Raw genomic sequence first — 23,294 nt, 5'->3', positions numbered from 1 at the left:
ATAAAATTATAAAATTGTGTATGTATTTCAGATGGATAATATTTTTATGTAATAAATGTCTATAATATGTTTATTTAAGTATTTCATCGTGAGACGCATGTGATAAATTTTATTAACTATATTAGTATAACATCGGTATTATAATAAGTAACGTCAGTATCACAGTGAATGATGTATACTTACATATTATATTTAATGCAAATACGTAATATCTCATAATGTATCATATTATAAATTGATAATTACAATACATTATTGTAAAAAAACGATTTGATACGGGTTATAATAAAAATATAAATTCTATAAGAAAAGAACCAAACGTTATATTACTTCAACTTTTCATTCAATATCAATTGTTGCTTGCTGTATACGAATACATTGACGGATTAAGTATTGATAGATTAGTTAGTTATTGATTATTAGATTAGGATTAAGTATGATTTTTATTTATGATTACCTAGCTGATTTATAAAAATTGTGTATTATTTATTTAAAACGCAACCTATTTATTTTCCTTCTCAAGATAGATAAATACAAATTAAAGATAAAAATAAAGATAAGGGTTCCAAGAAATACAAATAGAAAGCAGATATAAGTTTACAATATAAGTATGAAGATAACAATTTTTATTTACAACATCACTTTACTAAGTGTATTAACTTCAGTAATTCGTGAAACGTATACTTAAATACGTAAGCTTTTTTAAATTCCTTTAAGAAAATCGTCCAAAAAGTACGTATTTCTTAGAAATGTATAAGGAATGTGTGCGCGCGCGCGTGTGTGTGTGTGTGTAGTATTAATTATATATGTACATTGTAAATATGTATATAAGCTTCGTGCGTTAAAAGAAATAACAGCACGTGTCTGTCATCGTGTATACTTAAATAAAAATAATGTGTATGTGTGTGAGTGGTCGCACGTTTTACGATAAATACAAGTTCACTGAACTGTTTCAATTGTCAATTATTAAATCAAATATTTATTTAATAAATATACCAGAGAGCTTTCAATATATGTTATTCTAAGGGATTTTTTTCTGACTGACAAAGGAATTGTCGAAACTATCACTCACCGATTTGAAGGATTTTGTACATGTCGTAGAATATAAAAAAATATTTTTTTACCTGTGCTTGTCTCAACATTTAAGTCTCAACATTTTATCTCAATATTTTCGAATTTACGAGGAGAATATAAAAAAATATTTTATACAAAGTTTTAAATTACTTTATTCTCTTAATAATGATATTTACATTTTTAAAAAATATTAAATATTTTAATTTACTCTCATTCCTAGAAGTTTTGATTCCAGAACCTTAAAATAAGTACGTAAAAAAATGTGATTTAATATTTTTTGTCCTGTACAGTGATGTGCAACCTGCAGGCCGCATGCGGCCCACACTGTTAAATCTATAGTGTCAAATTTAACTTAACGTGAGTCGCCATTGCTCCTATTCAATGATATCGTTATTTTATACTAAATGATTATATTTGACACTATACAGCGACAATTTGACACTATATGTGTCAAATTGATACGATATAGTATCAAATTTAATTATCGTTTTGGTAAAAAATAATGATATATTTATAGGAGCAGTGGCGACTCACGTTAGGTTAAATTTGACACTACAGATTTAACAGTGCACCTGTGGATATTCTATGATCTGCCGGTCTATAGTCGAAAATATAAAATCAATTTATTTCATGTAAACGTAATAAACATTATGCGGCTCGCAAGGTTTTATCTACTTTTGAAAATAGCCCTCCGAAAAAATGACTCTTAAAAATAAGCTTGCGCATCGCTGGTCTACAACATATTCAAAATCCATTAAAATCGATGAGGAACGGTGAGGTTTTCTCTTGAGAACTGATGGAAAATTTATAAAATAGATACTGCAGAATGCTTAACTACGCCTTAGAGTATAATATCTACGTCTTAGTACGTATCTAAATGGGATAATTAGTACGAGTATAAATGGGATAATTCATTCCTACTAGTGTATGATGTCATCAGTTGTCAATGCGATGTGATGCAATGATACGTCACATTAACTTTTGCGTTTTAACTTTAAGAGTTTTATAAACAGATAGTTTTATATACAGAAGCGCTTAATACGCAGAAGAATGACAAGTAATGACGTAAAGAATTGCACAATTGCCTGTAATAATCTGAAATAAAATATTCCGTTCCCCATGAGTTGCTTTAACGTCGATGTAATTTGCGTGTAACACGTACAAAAGTCAACTATCTGAAACTGTGTGATTTTATGTGATTTTATTCTACATTTTTATTTTATGCTAGTTTCGTATTCGATATAATTTAATTCGTTACGTTGTTCCAGATCGTAATAAATTATTTGTTTCTTTACATCGATACTTATTTCAAAATACCTTGGAAGATCCAGAACACTCTACGTAAATATTTATAAGATAGATATAAATAACAATTTCTTTAATTTAAAATCGTTAAGTAGCTATATAACATCTCTTGGTTTTTTTCGAGATCCAGAAGCTCAAGTAAAAAGGACACATAGGTCCGATTTCACAACATATTTAAAGATCATTTAAAAATCAAAGGTTACCAAGAAATTCATGAATGAATTTCATTACAGATGCTTGAGACACACACACACACACACAAAACCTTTAACCTTTAGACCCCATACAGCACGCTTTATTCAGATGTTCCTGGAAATATCCTTTGGAGATCTGCCACATGGGAGATAACCGCATATATTATGAAAACGGGCTTTAGATTGCGTTATAACATAACGATGATTATAAACGCTTAAAGCATGTAAACGATCAAATCAAATACAACTTTAATTAATTCGTAGGATTTTGTAATCATGTGTTTTCTCATTCTCTATCGTTTTCTTCGTGCGCGAACGAGAGGAAAATGCACGACAACGAAATTCTTGAGTGTATCATTTCACGTATATGATGCGTACAATGTATCATTTTATTTTTTTTTAATATATATTCGGTGAACAAAAATAAAATGATCGTGCGTGAAACGAAACTCATTCCTTTTCTACGTGAGCTTTACTTCCGCTCCTCAAATCACTCGATCGCTAGACATGCTGGACATACTTATGTTACGTTTGCAGCCTAAGTGAAGTCATATGAATGAGCTCACGACGATGAATGACTAATTGTTCATGTGTAAAAAAATATTTAAGAATGAAACTATATTTTTTTCATTTTTAGTCTCGTTTCGGTACTTTTCGGAGTGAATATCTTTCGTGTAATTGCCGTGGAGCAATTTCTATGGTTTTGTGTAAAGTTTTCCCTTAAATATACAAAACCAGAATCATACAACAACCCGAACAGTCCCGCTGGGTTTGAAATTAATGGACCGGCCTTTTAAGTCGACAAAGCGGCTAGTCTGATGCTTGCCAAACAAATGGATGGGCGCATTCAGCAAATTCAACAATTGAGTAAGCGCCGTTATTATTAGTGTATTTTTTTAAATCATCCAATCAGAATTTTAGATTTAGAATACATCAATAGCAGCGAGTGCTCACTTAATTGATGAGTCTGCTGAACGCAGCCAATATGATTGATTGTTACTTATAGATCCAATTACATTCAATCGCTCGGCGAGCAGGTTAGCAAATTTGGTCGGCTCAAACGCGCTTAATGATTCAGCGTCGGAAAGGATGAAAAGTTTAACCAACCCTCTGATTTAATCTTGTGTGTACAGGCTGATCCTTTTCTTCCAAAATGTAATTTATCAGTTCACTTTTTATTTTCTGCTTTCTTTCAGCCAAAAGGTTTTTACTTTTAAAACTTCCTTTTCTATAGGTATTGATCCAAATTTCTGAAAATCCTAATCCCTTTTCTTAGCGAGTTTCTACAGATTTTATGCATTTGTGCAACGCATTCTTCCTGCCCCCTTTACTCTGTAATATGCGCAGCTTTTTTACTATATAAAAATCTGCGCAACTGTCGTTATGAGCATATAACGATTACATAACGAGTTACAAAATTCCACTGCAGCGAAGATACGCTCCATGAAAAGGAAGTAGAAGAAGAGCGAAGAGCTTTTAAATGCTGCTTTTTGATTGTGGTAAGTGTGGATAAAAAGCCAGCTTTCTTTCGCTGCGTGAAATATTGCACCTTAATATAACCATGTCAGATTGGCATATCTTAATAATTATGAGTAGTCAATGCTATGCTTCAAAGCGTTTTTTAATTGATCAATTTGTAAAATTCTTTCTTCTAATTGGTTCACCAAAAACGCTTCAAAGTATTTGTAGTAAATCTTCGATTACAGCCTATGGCTGTTAAGATATGGCCATCTTATGATTATCACAACTAAATGTATTAGATGGGCGAAAATTATCATTATTTCCGGTTGTGACGACCAAAGTGTTTCTTCCGTGTGGCTATAAAAATAATATTAAATATATACCTACTGTTCGTAAGTAGGTACATTTTGTAGCGTTACTCCGAACGATGATTGAACAATCTTATAAACATACAAAAAAACCTCGGGTCAAATGTCAAATTCTGATTTTAATGAAACTTTGTATACTTATAGCTACTGTTGGCTTTATTCGAAAGTTATCCCTTATATTGCGATTTTCTCAATATTTTAGCAATAATTTTGACTTTTTTGTATTTTTCTCTCCAAAATAAGTCCGTGGGAAACTTTCGTAAACCTTTTGTATCTGCATGGGCGTATTCGAATTTCTATCCGGGTACTCTCCAGGGATCATGTCATTAAAATGTTCAGTAAATAACAAGGATGGAATGATACCTGGATGGCACTCGGGTGGGAATCTGAACATAGCCCAAGAAATCTTCTGATAAAAAAAGACCTTCTAAATCTGATAGAAATTCTATTAAAAATTGACAACACTACTTACAATGAATTTAGAAAACATTAGTAGCGGAAAATAAATAACTTTAAGGGATTTTAGAGGTCGAGTTGGCTAAGACACTCGTCCCGGAAAGTCGAGAGATCCCAGGTTCGAATCCTGGCTGAGGTAATATTTTTCGCAATAAGTTCTTTACCAAATTAATTTAGGGGGGATTATTTCATATATAGGAATGTCCGAATGTTTCGGCGCCTTATCATTTTCATATTTATATTATTAACATCTCAGATCGATTGTAGTTAACGTCCGATCAACGTTCCGGTCACATCTGAAATAATTAAATTTAAAAATTAGGAATATGTATTATATTCATAATATCTAACTTTGACTGATTATTGGCGTATAGCTTTATATTTATACAATATTTATGAAATATATCTTTATAGAAATATATCTTCATATTTATGTATAGAAATATATCTTTATATTTATGTATAGCATTTATACGGTCGTACTTATCCTTAGAGTATTTAATTTTTGTGGCGTCCCTGAAATTTACACGTGGCGCAGTTATATAAAGAGTGTCGTCTGAGAATTCACGATTGCATGTCGACCAAATGCTCAGAAATCTCATGGGTATATGGTACATTTAGATGAAGCGGACGAGATAAGTTTTGAAAATATCACGCTCGATCCATTAAGTGATTACATGATAAGATAGTAATTCCTTTTAAAGATATTTTTTTTTTATAGTAAAGTAAACGTCCCAGTGTCCGGACATGTACCTACGTCCGGACACTTACATAAAATTTATTATTATTAATCTCAAATGCTTTTTTTATTACAGTATTATAATTTAATTGCATTTAAAGATTACGATTAAATTATAATATTACGTTTTAAAAAGCATATTTGAGAGACTAATATTAACTTAAATAAATAAAGTGTTATGTAAATAGGTACATGTCACTGAGATCGGACAGTACCTATGTCCAGACAGTTACACAAAACTTTATTTATTTATATTAATATTAATCTCAAATGCTTTTTTTACCTTAAAGAAATTTGAATTAGTTATCTTTTGTCATTAACATCTATTTATATTATTATTTTCCGTCAGCATATTAATTTTCCAATTGTGGTTGGACACTGGGACAATTACGTCTCAGTGTCCAACCGGCTTGTCCGGCCACTGGTACATTGACGCATTCTATTATTTATTTAAATATTTTAATTAATAATTGTTATAAGTTATAATTGTTATAAGTTCAAATAATTTTTCCTTGTTTAAGGCCCAGTTTCACAACTCACGGTTAACTCTTAACCCAGGTTCAACTTGTTTCTTATCTCTTTCCAATTTTAAAATTAGTATAAGAGACAATGATGAATAAGTTGAACCTCGGTTAAGAGTTAACCATGAATTGTGGAATTGGGCCTAAGGGAGTCTTGAGTTTTCAAATGAATACAAATATTTATATTAAAAATCTTTTTGATATTATAAATTGTATTATTTATGAGAACCTAACGCTTAAACGTCCGGCTACTGGGAAATTTACCTTAATCTGTTTATACCTGCTCAGGTATAAACTCAGGTATTAGCTCGAGAACTGATACGTTATCATAAGATATCCTATACATACAGAGAATTCCATAAATTTTGTAAGACTTTTCCGGGAAAATTGACTTAAATATTTTCCGGTATCGGTACATGCGCACTTAACCGGTACATGTATGTATACCGGTACAATGACTGCTTACTGAGCGTTCGAGCTCTTGTATTTGTTTGGTCTGTATTTTTAGATCTAACGAGATACGGCAATCAGATGCAAGAGTTCAATGAGCGGTTATAGTATTAGGTGCATCTAAAAGCACGATCGCTATAATTGAGCACTCAGTTAAGCTCTTCTAAATGCCGATCGGCAATATGAGATGGAAAACTAAGCTGAAAATGAGTCGAAAAGTCCATCGCCGAGCTCTGATTTATAGATAGCAAGCTGTTGTATGTCGTCATTTTGACGGTCAGCATGATATATTGTTTTGATCAACTTCAAATATTTACCGAGGACGCGTGCACTTATTAACTACGCCTTGACTTACGAATTGTGTATTCGACAGAATGGGCAACATTTTCAATAATTTAAAGTAATAAAATTCATGCTTGTAAATAGTTGAGAACGTCATTTTGATATCAAAATAACGATCGACAAATAATATCAATTTAAATTGCTACCCTCATAAAAAATTTTATTATACACTGAAAAAAACTTTGGTCATTTTTGGTTCAATGAATGATCATTAATCAATGTTTGATTTAATGTCCAGTTAATTCATTGATACAATAACTGGATTCATTAATATAACTACATATTCATGCACTCTTGCAATGAATTCTAGTAATAGTTTTATAACTTAAATTATTATGAGAATTCATTGGACCAACTTTCATTAATTCAATAAATATTTTATTGTATTACATTTTATTGTATTGTATAATATGTACAGTTTTAGTTCAGTGTACATTTTTGACTTTTTATGTAGTTCTTTTTCATGTAGAACCTTTTCCGGTGATACCTGCACTGATTACAGAACATCCTGTATATGAAATTTTTTTTACATGTTCACTACCACGCGTCACCTATATGTGACACGCCGGTTTGTTTCGACAGTTCGGCGACGGAATCATATATATTATATGATATTAGATGTCGTCTCTAAGCACTAATAAGAAGTAACATTTTTTCACTCTCGTCGCATTGTCTCCAATTTCATTATTTCTGACTGAGAATTCTATAACATAATTTAAGAAAACATGCATTGACAATCTTTTCGGACACTTCAATTGTCAGCAAGACACAAATACCGGTATCAGCTTTCAATAATCATGTTGATTATGTCCATGTTAGCGTTTTAAACAATTAGAGAGAGCAAAGTATTTGTATAATTTTTCTTTATTCTACTCAATCCTTTATGTAATTTTTCATTATATTGATATTACCATACTGACTAATTTATGTAAACATTGATAATGATCCAATCGCGATCGAAACGTTCGTTTTTCTATTAAAGTTTATAATATTTTTGACTTAATGATATAATTGTTTATTTTCCACTTTTAAATTATAACGATTGACTTTTGGCTCGTAGCCCTTTTTCTTTAGGTATTACGTTTTTTAAATTTATTGAGCTATATTATTATTATATGTTTTAAATGATATTATTACTTTGCCATTTTATGATCATTCAAATTCATTAATTGTAAAGAAATAAGGTCCGTTTTTGTGTAAAATTATTGCAAGAAAAGTTTGAATGTGGAGTTGCCTTTTCCAACCAGCCTGTAGTGAATGTGTTAAACTCGGTTCCGGGCTTCAAAGTAAGATTAACTTTAATATCGTTTAGCTTACTATTCTAAGAAGAGATTTCGTAGAAAAGATTAGTGTAATCTGTATTGTTAGAAATAGGCATGAGGACTAATTCTTAATCTTCCGTATCAAATTTTTATTCTTCTTCCGAATCTGATAGGTCTTTCAACTTTAATGCAGATTTTTACATCGTGTTCTGGATTATATACATAAAAATCTAAAAAAAAATTCTTACATACTCGTGAAAACTTTAACAACTTTAACGAATTTTTACTATCACAAAAATTGAATTGTATTTCATTTTTTTATGGATTTAAATTTATCTACTAAAATTCACAATAAAAAAAGTCGATCGTGTCTTTAAAGTGCAATACATTGTCGGTGGGAGCGTTAAGAGAGAAAAAGAGAGAAAAGGAAGGTTTTAAAAACAATCGGAAGTTTCATTTTAGACAATACTGGAAATCTAATCTGGTAAATGCGGAAATCCTGCTTTTTTTAAGTGGTAGATCCATATAGAATTTCCTGGATTTTAGAAATATGTTTGAGTACTTTTTTCTTATTTCTATAATAGTACGCCTGTACCTATAGCTATATACATTTTCATTCTTGTAAAAACGGGAAGCAAACTAAAAATAATAGACCCACCGCAGAGTAGTCACCCGCAGCGCGGATGTGTTCGATACAAGTAACCCAAGTAACTTTGGTCACACTTTATCCCAAGAGAGGTTCGCATTTCTTTCCTGTTGTATGCCGATCCCCTTGCGAATCCGGAGCGCTTTAAATTTTGCTGCCAGTAGAATCGGTCGAGTTATACATACGTACGTGCCAGAATGCATGCGTTCGGAGAAAATTATACATCTTTTCTATTGTAGATATTCTAGACTTCTAATTCTTTATTTAACTTAAAGTGAGTAATTTATTGAATAATATACATCAAGTTTATAAATATTTATAACAGCAGCTAGACTTATTTCTGTGCAAAACGTATCACGGTTATCTTTTACAGAGAAATCAATGAATCTGGAGTGTACTGAAATTAATGCTGTCGTGTACATCTTGGTATAAAAACTCGAATTTCTCGCAATAGCGCATATATGTATAGCTATACAGGATATTCGAAAAGTCCCGGACCCCTTAAATATCTTGAAAAGTAAGCATTTCTGAGAAATGCTTAACTTTTCAAGATATTTAAGGGGTCTGGGACTTTTCATATTGATATGTCGTTGCGCATGGCTTAGCGCCGAGACACTATCGTGTCTCCTGATTACTTAAAATTAGAAAGATTACCTTTCGTTCTAAACAAAAAACATTTTAGAGAAGCTTGGGTAACAAAGAAATCTTTTTCAATTTAAAACTTATTTATTTTTTAAAATAGATGCTCTCAAAGCAATAACAATATAATAATTTATTTCTTTTTTTAGAAGAATTCGAAGTTAATTTGAATTATTATATACAATGGATACAGCTATCATATGTAGACTATAAAAAATACATTTAAAATTTAATGTTATTTTCTAAAATATTATGAAAATAAAGAAAAAATTCAATCAACACCGATATATTTAAAACTCTTAAACATTATTTTTATACGATTGACTTAAAAAGTAAAACTTTGAAGAATAATTTTTTCTGCCTTGGTATCACTGTGTGACGTGGTATCACGTTACGTTCAGTTGATTCAGCAACCGGTAGAAATATACCCGGTGAAATCTTCAATGGGATTTCACGCGCGACCCACCCTTCTCGCCGCCACTGCTATGCGTTAGCGCGTCACAGCGCAAATTTCCATGGTCATCAGAGTCGTATCACTATCCCCTGAGTAGGGTTGCATTCGGAAATATCACCTGAGTGCCTCTGTGTATCATTTTATCTTTGTTGTTCACCCAATGTTAAATAAGGATAAGATGATACACGGGGGTACCCGGGTGATGTTTCCGAATGCAGCCAAGGTAGGTATGGCGAAGGGAAAAATTACTTAAATTCCTGTGTTGATCATAACTGCAGATGAAGCGCATTTATTTGTTTTCGATGTTCGTATCTTTCCCTTGAACTTCGTAAACAACGCAATGTTAAAAGAAATATAATGTATTTCTTCTCGTGTTTTGTACTTTTGTATTTCAGAAAACAAGTCGTAATAACAAGACCTTAAGTAGAAGTCATTGTAGGAAAAATCATAATGATGTTATCAGAGGTACTTTTAACGATGACTTTGTGATGAATTCTTGACATGATAATGATTTTTTAAAGTGATTTTTTTTAATTAAAAAATTCAAGCGATTATTGTCATTAGATTTGACTTTTGAATACGAATAAAAATTTTATTTTGATTGACGTTAGATGAAGAAAAACTATATATTTAAATACCATATTAAAATAACATAAAAATGTCGAGGGCAAAGTTACGTTTTAAATTTTTGGAGTGGGATCTAAAGTGAAAATGGAGCCAGTCTTGAAGAAACTAAACGTTTTGGAGAGTATTTACAATTATACAGTGGCAGTCATTGCATATCGCCTTCGTATGAATTAGTTTTACATAATAATTAGATTTGCAGTAAAATCTTATTCTCAGAATATAAATTATATGTCAGGAACAAAATTTCAGTCAAAATCAAGTTAAGACTCTAAAAACGAACAAAAACTCGTGGATTTCATTCGCATTTCATAACGATATCAAGATATAATTTACATAAAAAGTTTGCCAATATATACCGCTTTATAGATAAAAAAAAATTGAATTTAAAAAAGAATTTTTTTATATATAAAGTATGAATATACATTTTTGGATGGAATAGTTGGATGGAATTGTTCTAAACCAAAAAACGAAAAATTAAAAAATTTGTTCCTCACAGAAATGTTAGTTGCAGCTTTTAACGTACTACACATAAAAAATGTAGTAAATGAATGAATGAAGCAACAAAAGGACGGCATAGGACAGGGTCTCAAGGGAGAGCATAGAAGCACAGTAGAGGAATGTAAGAAATAAAGACCGAGCGAACCGGATGATCTACGATCTTTAGTTATGATAGCCGAACAGCCGATTGTCGATGACCGGTGAGCTCAGCTAAACTCGTAAAAGTGATTTTTTATGCTGGGTGCATTTTTAGTGTCAAAATAGATCACGTGATCAAAATTGACAGTTGATATTCGTCAATTTTTATCACGTGATTTGTTTTGACGTCAGCATGGAAGAGTACCTAACTCATAAGGTGCGTTTCGAGTTACGCATGAAGTGCATGATGCATCATTTATTCTTGTTGCTCACCAAATAATAAAGAAGGATAAAACGATACATCATGCGCGTTTCATGCGTAACTTGGAACGCACCCATAGTTCGCGCATGCTAACTTATCCCTGCCTTAACTTTTTGAAGCATACATTTTTCCGAAAAAAAGGGTTTTTTTTATCTTTACTAGAACATAACAAGCGTGCGCTTCGCGCGCGCCATTGTTAAAGACAGAAATATATAAGCAAATAATAAAACAGGAAGAACAGGGGAGGAAAAAAGTTAGGATTAATATGTGTTAAATATCTGTTTATATCTTAAATATATGTTTATATGTTTATTTTCATACTGACTATGCGATAGCTTTTTTTCGGAGATTTAAATTGAATACTTTTAAACAATTCTATTTAATATAAAATTTCTTATTAATCTCCAGTGGAGGTTAGTATAGGTTAACAGGAAAGACCGAGAGACTATAATTACGAATTATGAATTGTAATATTTACTATAGTAACAAAATTTTCATTTTTACAATTAACTATTAACTATTAACCACATACATCTAACACATGCGATCTCCGCGATGATGACAGCTGCTCACGAAGTAAGCGCAGCGAGAGAACCAATCGACATCGCCGAAAAGAGGCAACAATATTTCGATATATTCGACTATCGACTGTTACAATAAATAATAAGGACTACTAAACTATTTTTTTAATAGTCTTCTACTTCTAACACGCATTCTACAATAAGCCATTAGTCATAAATCAGAAGTTAGAAGCTGGAAATTGACTAATTACAGTCGTCAAAATTTTCAGCTTTTAACTTCTCATTTATGACTAATGGCTTATTGTAGAATGGCTATAAGACACCAGGAAAACATAAAAAAACCAGATTTAAATGCGTCAATTAGAAAATAAACGCTTAAAAATTGAAGTTTAGGTTAACCACGTGGAATACCACCATGGCTTCGAAGGGTTAATCTCGCTCGTGATGCCCCTGCCTGATCATGAAAAAAGTCGGAATGGATTCCGATCGGAATTATTCAATTATTTCGTAGATTTCTGTGTTTTCTATGGAAAACGGAAAAATTCCGATCGGAATTCATTTCGACATGTTCGATAATAAGTACTTTGATGGCTACGTTTACACCGTACGTTTAGTCCGCGGCCTACACCCCAAATTCGATCTTAGTGGCTACATTTACACCGTGCGTTTAGTCCGCGACCTATACGATAGATGTTTTTGTTTAACCAACAGGATAAACAAGGACATCTATTGTATAGGCCATGGCCTAAATGTAGAGTGTAAACGTAGCCATTTATGTTACATTATTTAGGCCGCACGCTGATACCTGACCCGACTTGTTGCAGGTCAGGCTGGATTTTTTAGCGCCCTCATCCCTCACCTCAAATAGGTCGTCTGCTTTCTCGGCGCGACTGACCCGATCTAAAAAACTTTTTCATTTGCTCGCTAGGACACTGCTGTTTTGCTGAATTAGTTAGGTTAAACCGGTTTGTTATTTACTTCTAGACAAATGTGAAAAGACTAATTAATATTGATTTGTGCAAAGAACATAAATATTAAAAAAAAAAGATGCAAAAAAGTTCATGCAGCGATTTTCAGCAATTGTCGAATCCAAGTTTTACGCATAATTTTCAAAGAAAGAATATTTCTTCTTTTTTTGATAAAATAAATTTTTGAAAAAATATAATATTTTTTGAAATGTGACATTTCGAATGTCATTGACAACACAACTGTTATTTAGGCTGCGGTCCACTTGACGCTACAAACGCTTCGAAGCGTTTGAGCGACCAATCAGAACAAAGAATTTTACAAATTGACTAATCGAAGAATGCTTCGAAGCGTTTGTAACGTCAGTGGACCGCAGCCTTAACCTCCTCAACTAATGCACTCGCGAGTGCTCGCGAGTACAATGCTGTATATGGAAATAATTTATATAAAATACGATAGATGGCTCTAATTCGAACCAGCGTGGACTAAATATAACCCAATCAATTTTTAAGTCCCTTTCGGTGTAAACGGTTGGTGACTAGACCTACTTTGGGTCACGATATAGGTCACGTCGTTATCAGTCGTACAGTGTAAGCGTAGCCAATAAGTGCTTTGAATAGCTCGTTAGACGCCAATGACGTCACATCCCACCGAGAAAGAGAGAAAGAGAGCGGGGATACGAGCTAGCGGGGATACGATATACGATCAGCACTCGTGTTACTAACTTCCATGACGTGATCTGGCCGCATTGCTTCCGGAGACTTTTGGGAGGCAGGAGCCATTAATTAAGAAGAAGTGTTACTAACTTACTACGGATCTGCCATTGCCGCGCTATAGTATAATGTGACGATATTGCATGCAGAGAGAAACGAGGAGTTTCTCGGCAGAGGAAGTTTCTTTAGAGCGATTGTGTGGACGATTTGGGACTATTCATTATTATTTTTATTAGAGCTGTACAGGCGGTGCGACTCTGATAAACGGACACAACACGAGCAACCCAAGAATCCCAGGACAATGATCCGCCAAGCGTGATCCGCGGGATCCGCCAAGCGGCAATTACAGTGACTACGGTTAACGGTAAGATAGAGACACTATAATAAGAGACTGGCATAATTTCTAGTTGGATAGAAAATGACGTTCACAAGACGATAAGTCATAGAACGCGTTCGCAACTAGGACGGAAAAGCAGAAAAAGTAGGAAAGCAGTGACGTTTTTTCGTTATACCAGAAGCAACCACGACTAAGGCTCTTCGTCTTATGACGTCCCTGAAGACGAAGATAGCCTTAGTTGTGATAGCTTCTAGTTGGATAATGAAAAAACGTCCCAGAAGCTAATATCAAAATTCGGGTTGTACTATCGTCATTACCAGCACGATTTTTGATTGGCTTTTGCCAATCCAATCCATATCCAGCCAATCAAAAATTAGCACACCTATGCCTATCTCTTAAGCCGGAATCAGACTACGCATTGAATATTGAGATTGAAGATTGAAAGATTGAAATTTGACCAATCAAAACAATAAGAGCTAAAATTCCTTTGTCCTCACTGGTCAAATTTTAATTTTCAATCTTCAATCTCGATCTTCAATGCGTAGTCTGATTCCGGCCTTATTGCAGTGCTCTTCAACAATAGCAGTGGAATAGTAGCGCCAACGCCATCTAAAGCGTGAGCGTTCGGTACTTTTCAACGAGTCTTCATTGCAGGGTTGTCGCATCGCGTCGTCTCACCTTCCAACTCCGTAACGTGCGGTCGATGTGAGTTCTGTGACTGCTTCTGTGCCTGGCTCCGTCAAGACAGCGGACGCGCACCGTGCGATAGAATACGTCGCGAAACGACACAACTCGCGAAACAAGACGGTATTGCAAAATCGATGAAGAGAGCGGGTCGGAACGGATCGAGCTGAAAGATTTAATTGGAAGTTCCGTGAGAAAGACCAAGCTAAGCGTAGCATTCATCAGTTCAATCTGGTCGCTCAAATCGATTTTTAGGTACGTTTTTTCATTGTGTATCGTACTATATCACGTTCTTTAATAACTTGTAAAAAAAACAAGAGAATTGCTACTTTCTCTTCCTTGTGTTTCTTTTACCATCTGTACATCTACCTGACGCTCATGCGAGTCGCGAGAAAGTAGAATTAGTAACATACATCCGGGATGGCTGACAAAAGCTGAAATATTAAAAGCGCGAATTCGATAAGGACAGTTGACCGTGACAACTGATAAATGTTTGAAAATTCGATTGCCTTGTTTGTTTACTATATCCTCTCCCATTTATCGCTCCTCTCTCCCCTTCTCTATCCCCCCTCCTTTATCGGTACCTACCACCTTTTGACGCAGTGCTGCGCGGCGTCGTTTATTATCTAACGCTGGGCGGGTCTGCGGGAAGCAAACCACCATGTAACGGGAGACGAATAATTCGTAATCAAAAAAGAAAAATTAATTTGATTAATACAAGATTTAATTAGAATCACGACTAAAGACGTTTTCCAACAAAGAGATAATGTAACATAGTGAACGTTGGCAAACAATAAGGATGTTAATGATTCATTATGTTCCTTGTTGGAAAACGCCCTAAAATTAGTACAAAAAATAATCTGAAACTAGGCGCTTGTCTAACTTTAAAAACAATCTTGTGTAATAATAAACGTTTCTTTCTTTATTAGGTGCTTTTCAATGTTTAAAGTTTAATTAAACATGTTCATGTATCTATAATTATTCAAATACGGCACAATAAAACGATTAGGCGTTAAATGAATTTTAAAAGAAGAAAGAATGACCGCGTTTAGCGGAAAAAATTAATCGCTTAGTGATTCTTTAATGTGATTGGTTCTTGTCTTTAGATTTTTTAAAGGTAAGAACCAATAGGTGCATTCGAATGTACCACGACCGATCACTGAGCGCTCAGTGAGCTCTTGTATCTGTTTGGTCTATATTTTTAGTTCTAACGGAATATAATAACGTTTTTTATTGGCAGAACTCAGTGCACATTAAAGCTGTTATACACTATTCTAATAATCATAAATTTCCAATCATATTTTTCCAGGCAATTTTCCAATCATGAACATGTAATTTCCATGTAAAATTACCGCCGAATGAGTTCGTTTACCACCAGCCATGGTACACGGTACTCTGTCTGAGTGTTGCACTAGTGGGCGATAATGCAGCCAAAAGAAAACGCTATAAGATATGTTGCAAAGCAAAATGTTGAAACCCCGTCTGGCGAACAAAGAATTTAAATCAGACGTGAAATTCAAATAGATGAGGAAACGTAAAATTTGGACACACGGAAGCTGTTCTTTGTTGCTCTGCAGTCTACCATTGTACTCATTAGGTCTGTTCGCGTTGCATGAAATACCCAAATATTTTTGCACTTAAAATGAGATAGATATATATTTTGCTTTGATAAGAGAAAAAGCGAAAATGCCGAATGCCAAAAGTGCAAGCAACGCGAACAGATCTATTGTTAGCGTACCTCAAATGAAATAGACAATGCAGGATATCCTAGAAGCGCGAAAGGGATTTTACAAAAAATGACTTTACAAAAAAATAAATCGAAAATGTTGAATAAAACTTATATAAAGCTTTGTTTTCCACATAAAATAATAGTCGTCAGATGTGTGCATTTAAATATTACATATATCAAAAGAATATTTGAGGATACACAATAAAACAAGATGGTTTAAAAAAAATATGTATTACACAAAATTTTACATTTCTACATTTTCGACTTATTTTTCATATAAAATCACTTTTTATCCGCCATCAGTTGTGTGGGACACTGTAATTAGGTATTAAAGAGAAAAGGATAAAACAACAAATTTAAGTATATAGAATAATTATCGATTCATTTGAACAATTTATCAAAATTTAGTTCAAAAGTTCGTGAAAAATGGCAAGTGAAGGAAAGTTTTATGCCCCGCATATTTTTCTTTCTCTTTTCTATACCTGCTCCTGTCAACAAAAAAGGTTTCGGAGCATTTTCAAAAGAATCTATCTTTTGGTTCTCTCTCGATGTTTGAGGATATTGACCTTTTGCCTATTGTGATTTGAGTCTTGTAACTCTGTCTTAATCCCTTGAGTGTCAGGCAAGAAAAAGGGCTTGTGTGCCAAAAATGCTATCAATGACATCAATGGCATCAATGATATCAATAACATCAATGACATCAGTCAATGGCATTATCAGTTCAATTGCTGCACTGCAAAAGTGATTTATTGGCGTTATGAAATATGCGGATTTTTCCGCCATGAAGCACTTTTGGCCAGTTTTATTTTGACGGATTTTTCCGTCATTAACATTCAAGGAGATAAGGAATAGTATGTTTTCTTTGACGGCCAGTTTGATCTGGATAAGAAGTCCATCACTAAGGTCCATTTTAAAACTTAAAACACTTAAAACTCTCTGTCTCTTTTTCGGCTTTAAAACGAGACAGATAGAGTTTTAAGTTTCGCTTAAAGTTAAAATAACATTGGTGCAACCGGGCCTAAGGCTATATTCCAAAATTGATTGTTTGCACTGAAAATCTATAGTGCACATAACGTAAACTGTAGCATTTTCGGCGCTGGCAGTAAATTTGAAACACAGCCTAAATCGGGTCGATTTAGGCGACAGTACTTTGATCTCTGTTCGGAAATCTTGGAATGTTCAGAAGAAGTAGCTTATAAATAATAGTATACTGCGGCTTTGTAGTGGTTTCTAAGAAGAACCTCTATTGCCTTACACGGATAATGTGTTTCTGAATCAAAGTACTATCTCATTCTGTATCCGAGAGGATAAGATAATGTGAGTTATCGAATTCTATCTATTTGAGAAGTCGTTTATCATTACGGGAAATCTTTAATAAGAGATATGATATTTAATACCGTCTAGATTCACTTCCATATGTTATCTTCGAAATGTACGGGAAGTTCACACCTGATTCCATTGATCTTTCTTAGCTAATCGCAATTAACAAACATTAACTAAATTGAGATACGATTTCTTCGATATGATTTCTTCGAATTCATTTCGACATAAAAATTAAAAATAAATTTTCTCGTTTGTCTCGTTTTCCTTCATAGTTCTCGTTTTTCTTCAGTCTCAGATATTTTTATATTACACGAAAAAAAAAACGATTTTGCTAAAGAATTTAGATACGGGAATTTAGATCTGAAAAAAATTTTGTTGGATCATCAAAATAAGGATCTAAATTCAGACCTGATTTTATTTGAACCATATTAAAATTTTTTTAATTCAATTCATGCGCACTTTAATAAGTAATTCATACAGAACAATTAATTTTTTTTCAAAATTTTGACTATTTTTCCAACATATATTATTATATAAGTACATTAGAGCTCAGATGATGTCGATAGAATTAAACAATTTCAACAAATAATTTCAAATTTGATGTACGTTACAATATACACAGAGTTTGAAAGATTAAACCAACAGAGCTCGACCGACGTGGTAGACCTTTCAATTGTACGACTAACGTACTAAACCCACAGCGTATAAGCAGCGTTGCCACTTCTCTCGCAGCTGGAAATATAATAAAGAAGACGCAAGCGTCTAAAGGAATTTTGCGCTGATATCATTGTAATTCTCTGAAGTCTAAACGATAAATGTCTTTCCGATATAGCATGTACGTGACATTGGCATTAACGTGTAATTTTGCGATAACACGAAATATTGCAAAAGACATGGACTTTGCGCGTTTATTCTCAGATTTATTCGTCGATTGATTCATAATGACTGACTTCAGCAAAGTCTTTAGCAAGAAATGATGATTCGAACAAAATGAGAGGAAATTTTTGTGGAAAAAAAATAGAACTCGCAAATAGAATCTCAAGATTAAAAACTGAATAACAAATAATTATTATTATCGTGTCTAATTCAAAGAGATTAGTTAGTTTGGAACCAAGAATAAAGAAAGGAATCCGCGAAGACATCTAATCGATTCGTAGCCAATAGATAATTTCATTCTAAATTATGACTGTCGAGAATTTTGTAACGACACCCTATATATCGCCACAGTAACGGATCAATTCTGAGCAGAATAAGACTCGTGAGACATGTTCTTGTAAGATTTATAAAAATTAAAGATTAAAATTCGACCAATCGGAACAAAACGAATTAAAATTAAAATTATCTGGTCGAATTCTAATCTTTAATTCGCAATCCTCAATCTCCAACGCATAGTAGTGTGTACGTTGCAAGGCCATTTTTTCTGTAGAAAGTTGAGACGCAAGGCGCGCCTCGGCTGCGACAAATCCGGAGAGAAAAACGTTCCCTAGAGCGACACTGGCGAGACAGCATCCGTATTGTATACAGTATCTATATTGTATACAATATAGATGTCGAACGAAGATTAAGCCGCATTAAGATATGTAAAATTCGTTTTCACGACGTGACCGATGCATTACCTTTTTAACGATCTACCTTGTCGCTAGACATCCTGTGTAGTTAACAGCGCCAGCTCTCTCTCTCTCTCTCCCCCTTCTCCCCTTCCCTCCCTCTCGAGTACGATACTGTAGCAAATTCCACAAGTCCGGCTCTACAATGAGTCAGTAATCGCCGCGGTAGTCTTAGAAGTTGACCACACTGAAAAAAATGCATGTAATTTTACATGTCTGGAAATTACATATCTATGACCGAAAAATTATCTAAATATGAAAAATTTACAATTTCCAGTAAATTTCCAATCATATTTATGTAATTTAAGTAATTTTCCAGTCATAAACATGTAATTTCCATGTAAAATTACATGCATTTTTTTCAGTGTACTGTCCAACCTTTCAAATTTTCCAGATTTCGATCAATCCTGATTCATCATTTGTCCTTCAGACTCTCTCCCGACTCTCTTCCTCACTGGCTACAGACTCACAGATCCAGACTGGAATGTTGCTACACCACCAAGCTTAAGATCCAGCAGGCTCTCCCTGATAAAAAACATGTCCGTTGCAATACCTGCGCACAGGCTGTACTTATTTCGTGTGAATAAATACTTTGGATTGTCGATACTTTTTAACGTGAGAATTTACAAAATAATTCTCAAATATTTTCAACTCGCCGATTTGAACTTTCTAATGTACTAAACATCACTAAGTATTTTCGATAAAGTATTCTTTCGTTTCGAAGTTTCTCGAGATTTATCAGATTTTATGGTAAATTAGGAGAAACAGAAAAAAATTTGAAAATATTTCTCTTGGTCCCAAAAGCAGCAGGTCCTCGAAATGGAATGAAGACCGGGGCACGTTCGTTGCCTGTAGACAGTCCTACCGTTACAATTCACTCCACGGATACGCGTCACGTTCCCGTATAATGTAATAAGACGAACAGAAATAGAGGCCGCGTTAGCGGCAACGTTGCATTCGATGTATGTACCGGGTGTTGCAACTAACAGCTGTATGTCTTCTGAACGTGTTACTAATTTATAAGTCGACTTCCTTGTTGATAGCAATGATTTTATGGCTAGATTATATTCGCTATAATATATATATATATATATGCAAAATCATAAAATGATTAATGGATGAATTTGCACGTATATCGGAGACATTTATGACATATGTTTCCTGTTTAAAATATCGATTAGAGTGTGCCACGATTATTGCTTGTTCGAAAATCTTATTGCTATTATATTATATTTTATTAACATTCGCGTGAGATGTAAAAAATAATACGCCCTTATTTTACAATTAAAGAAGAAATTTTGCGCTTATTTTAATATAAAAGAAATATAGAATATTATCAATATCTTATTTTAATTGGAAATCATCAAAGAGAACAATGAAAATTGAGATATAATGTTGGGATGTAAATCTCCCATGCAAGTTTACTTTAAAAAAACATGTATAGTTAATTATTTGTATTATTCATTATTGTTATATATTATAATTATTTTTTATATTATTATCGCTAATTAAACTACAAAACCCATCTCGATGTGTTTTCAGACGTTGGTATATATTCTTGAATGTTCAACGGATGTGAATATTTAAATAATAAATAGGAAGCACGTACCTCTCAAAGGTATTTTATACCTGGTGTGCTTTCTTTTAGCCGTAAAATTGATGCCTTTAGCCTTTTATAATTTTTATTGGTATTTTTGCACAAAAAGAGAAGCGAGAGGGAGAAGAAAAATATTTCAAATATTGCCTGTGATGTCGAGGCTATAATCCTTTTTAAATCATTCAAGGTGTTTTTAATAATAATAAGTGTAATACCGTTTGTGGATAGTAAGAAGTTTAAATCAAATAGAAAAATCCTTTGCCATTTTACAATTTTCGTAATAATTAATGAAATTAATTAATAAATGTCTGCTAATAAGCCAACTGTCCGCAATATACCAGCAGTGATAACAAATTTGATCAGAAAATAGCTAATAAATCGACATAAAACATGCTCGTATTGACACATTGCCGGTTTTTTTTCCAACATAATTTAATATTAATAAGTACCGAGTAAAAGCGCAGATTTTATTTTATTTTTATCGCCATTTTGTCCCAAATTGTATAACAAGTACGAAATAAAACTGTTAATGAATTTCATTATATAATATTTCAGCATTTATTCACATTTATTTTTTCTTTACTGGTTCACAGGAAGCAGCTTTATAATTATATTACAAAAATGACCGAATATATTGAACAATACATCTTTTCTTCAAATCATTTGCAACGAAAATCACCAATAAAGTCTCACATATGTATCGAAGAACAAGACGAAGTTGATAATGGATCATCGATATCTTTAGATTATCGATTTGAATCCGCTCGTTTGGCCAGCTTTAAAAACTGGCCATGTTCATGGACAAAGCCAGAGGAACTCGCGGCGGCTGGATTTTTTTATACTGGTGAAAGCGACAAAGTGAAATGTTTCGAATGTAATATAGAAATATGTCAATGGCGGGAAGAAGACAATCCAATGGTTGATCATCAGCGATGGTCTGGAAAATGTAGGTTTATTCGTAAAATTCCATGCGGCAATGTGCCGATCGGTACGGATCCTGGTGAAATTCCGGCACCTGTTCCTAAAGGAATGGATGTATGTGGACCTTATGGTTCAATATACATGCCTTTTTCCGGTCCAGATCATGAAGAGCGAGAAATTGAAGAAAGAGTGAATTCTAGGTTGAAAGAGTTCGCATCAAGACCGAAGCATCCCGAATACGCTAGTTATGCTGCTAGATTAGCATCGTATGATAGATGGCCTAAAGCAATGTCACAAACTAAAGAAGAACTAGCAACTGCTGGTTTCTATTACACTGGAAGTGGCGATCAAACATTATGCTATCATTGCGGTGGAGGATTAAGGGATTGGGAGCCAAATGATGATCCTTGGGTGGAGCATGCCAAATGGTTTGAATACTGTCCTTATCTGCTTTTGACTAAAGGAATGGAGTTTGTGAGCAACATTACTGGGAGAACATATATCGGAACAGTAAGCACATTTAATAAAATATATTTATTGTTGATAGAATTATATAATTTGTATAATTAAAATATTTATAATAAATATTTTAATTATTAAATTATTGAATGCAATAATAATTAATTCTAAATTGCTTTATTTTTCCGCGTAGGAAAACATACCAGCTGCAGTTAATAAATTGGATGAAAAATTAGAGAAAGCTGATAGTGAGAGTATTGCTAGTGGAAGTTCTCAAAATTCAATCAGTTCTGAAATAACTAATGATAATACAGAAGCAAGTGCTGTATCAGGTGAAGCTAAAAGCGAGGAACAATCTGTCCAATCACAGGGTGACAAACCATGCGACAAGGATGCAAGATTATGTAAAATTTGCTTTAGTAGAGAAGTACGGATCGTATTTATGCCATGCGGACATTTATTGGCGTGCGCAGAGTGTGCGAAAAATATGAAAATATGCGGCGTATGTCGTAAGAATGTTGAACTTACTGTACAAGTGTACATCTCATAGTGTCTTTATCCTTGTGATAAATAATCGGTGGATTCTGGTAAAATTTTCTACTTATCATCATTATAAAGACTGACACTTTCAAGCAAAACTAAATGACATGACTCATGTAGCATACCGATTAGCAGGTACAAACTATATAACGTTGAATCTCTTGTTAATAAAATATTAACTTTTCACGGTTATTATGATCTCAATAGAAAGGATATTCTGTTGTAATATTAACCAGTGAATGTACTTTTTGTAATCGTTGTACAAGTAATAAATGTTCCTATATTTAAATATATATATATATATATAAATACATATAGCTACGTAATTGGTATTGCAAAAATTGTTAGTCGATGTATACACATGTAGCATATCACAAGTTTTCATATTTTAACTATTGAATAACGCAAATACTGGAAGTTGTTAAAATCAGAAGAAATAGGTTGTACCTGCAACGGAACGT

General features: G+C 33.4%; 1 protein-coding gene across 1 annotated transcript; it reads left to right on the top strand.

The window, feature by feature from the left end:
* The first annotated feature begins 13,661 nt into the window (after positions 1-13,661).
* On the top strand, positions 13,662-23,072 carry LOC108723326 (putative inhibitor of apoptosis). Its single transcript, XM_018449001.1, has 4 exons — positions 13,662-14,000; positions 14,628-14,912; positions 21,507-22,344; positions 22,487-23,072. Exons 3-4 carry the CDS (start codon positions 21,535-21,537, stop codon positions 22,841-22,843), a joined length of 1,167 nt encoding a protein of 388 aa, XP_018304503.1. The 5' UTR covers positions 13,662-14,000; positions 14,628-14,912; positions 21,507-21,534; the 3' UTR covers positions 22,844-23,072.
* The last annotated feature ends 222 nt before the right edge of the window (positions 23,073-23,294 follow it).

This window comes from Mycetomoellerius zeteki, unplaced genomic scaffold, assembly GCF_001594055.1.
Source record: "Mycetomoellerius zeteki isolate Tzet28-1 unplaced genomic scaffold, Tzet1.0 scaffold228, whole genome shotgun sequence".
NCBI lineage: Eukaryota > Metazoa > Arthropoda > Insecta > Hymenoptera > Formicidae > Mycetomoellerius > Mycetomoellerius zeteki.
Note: the sequence above shows the minus strand (reverse complement) of the source record. Positions and strands in the feature narration are given on the sequence as shown.

What these genes read in the sequence shown, in the direction of transcription:
- LOC108723326 (XM_018449001.1), top strand. Translation starts at nt 21,535, where the DNA reads ATGACCGAATATATTGAACAATACATCTTTTCTTCAAATCATTTGCAA. An exon ending in GGAGAACATATATCGGAACA is followed by an intron (nt 22,345 to 22,486) that starts GTAAGCACATTT and finishes TTTTCCGCGTAG; the next exon opens with GAAAACATACCAGCTGCAGT.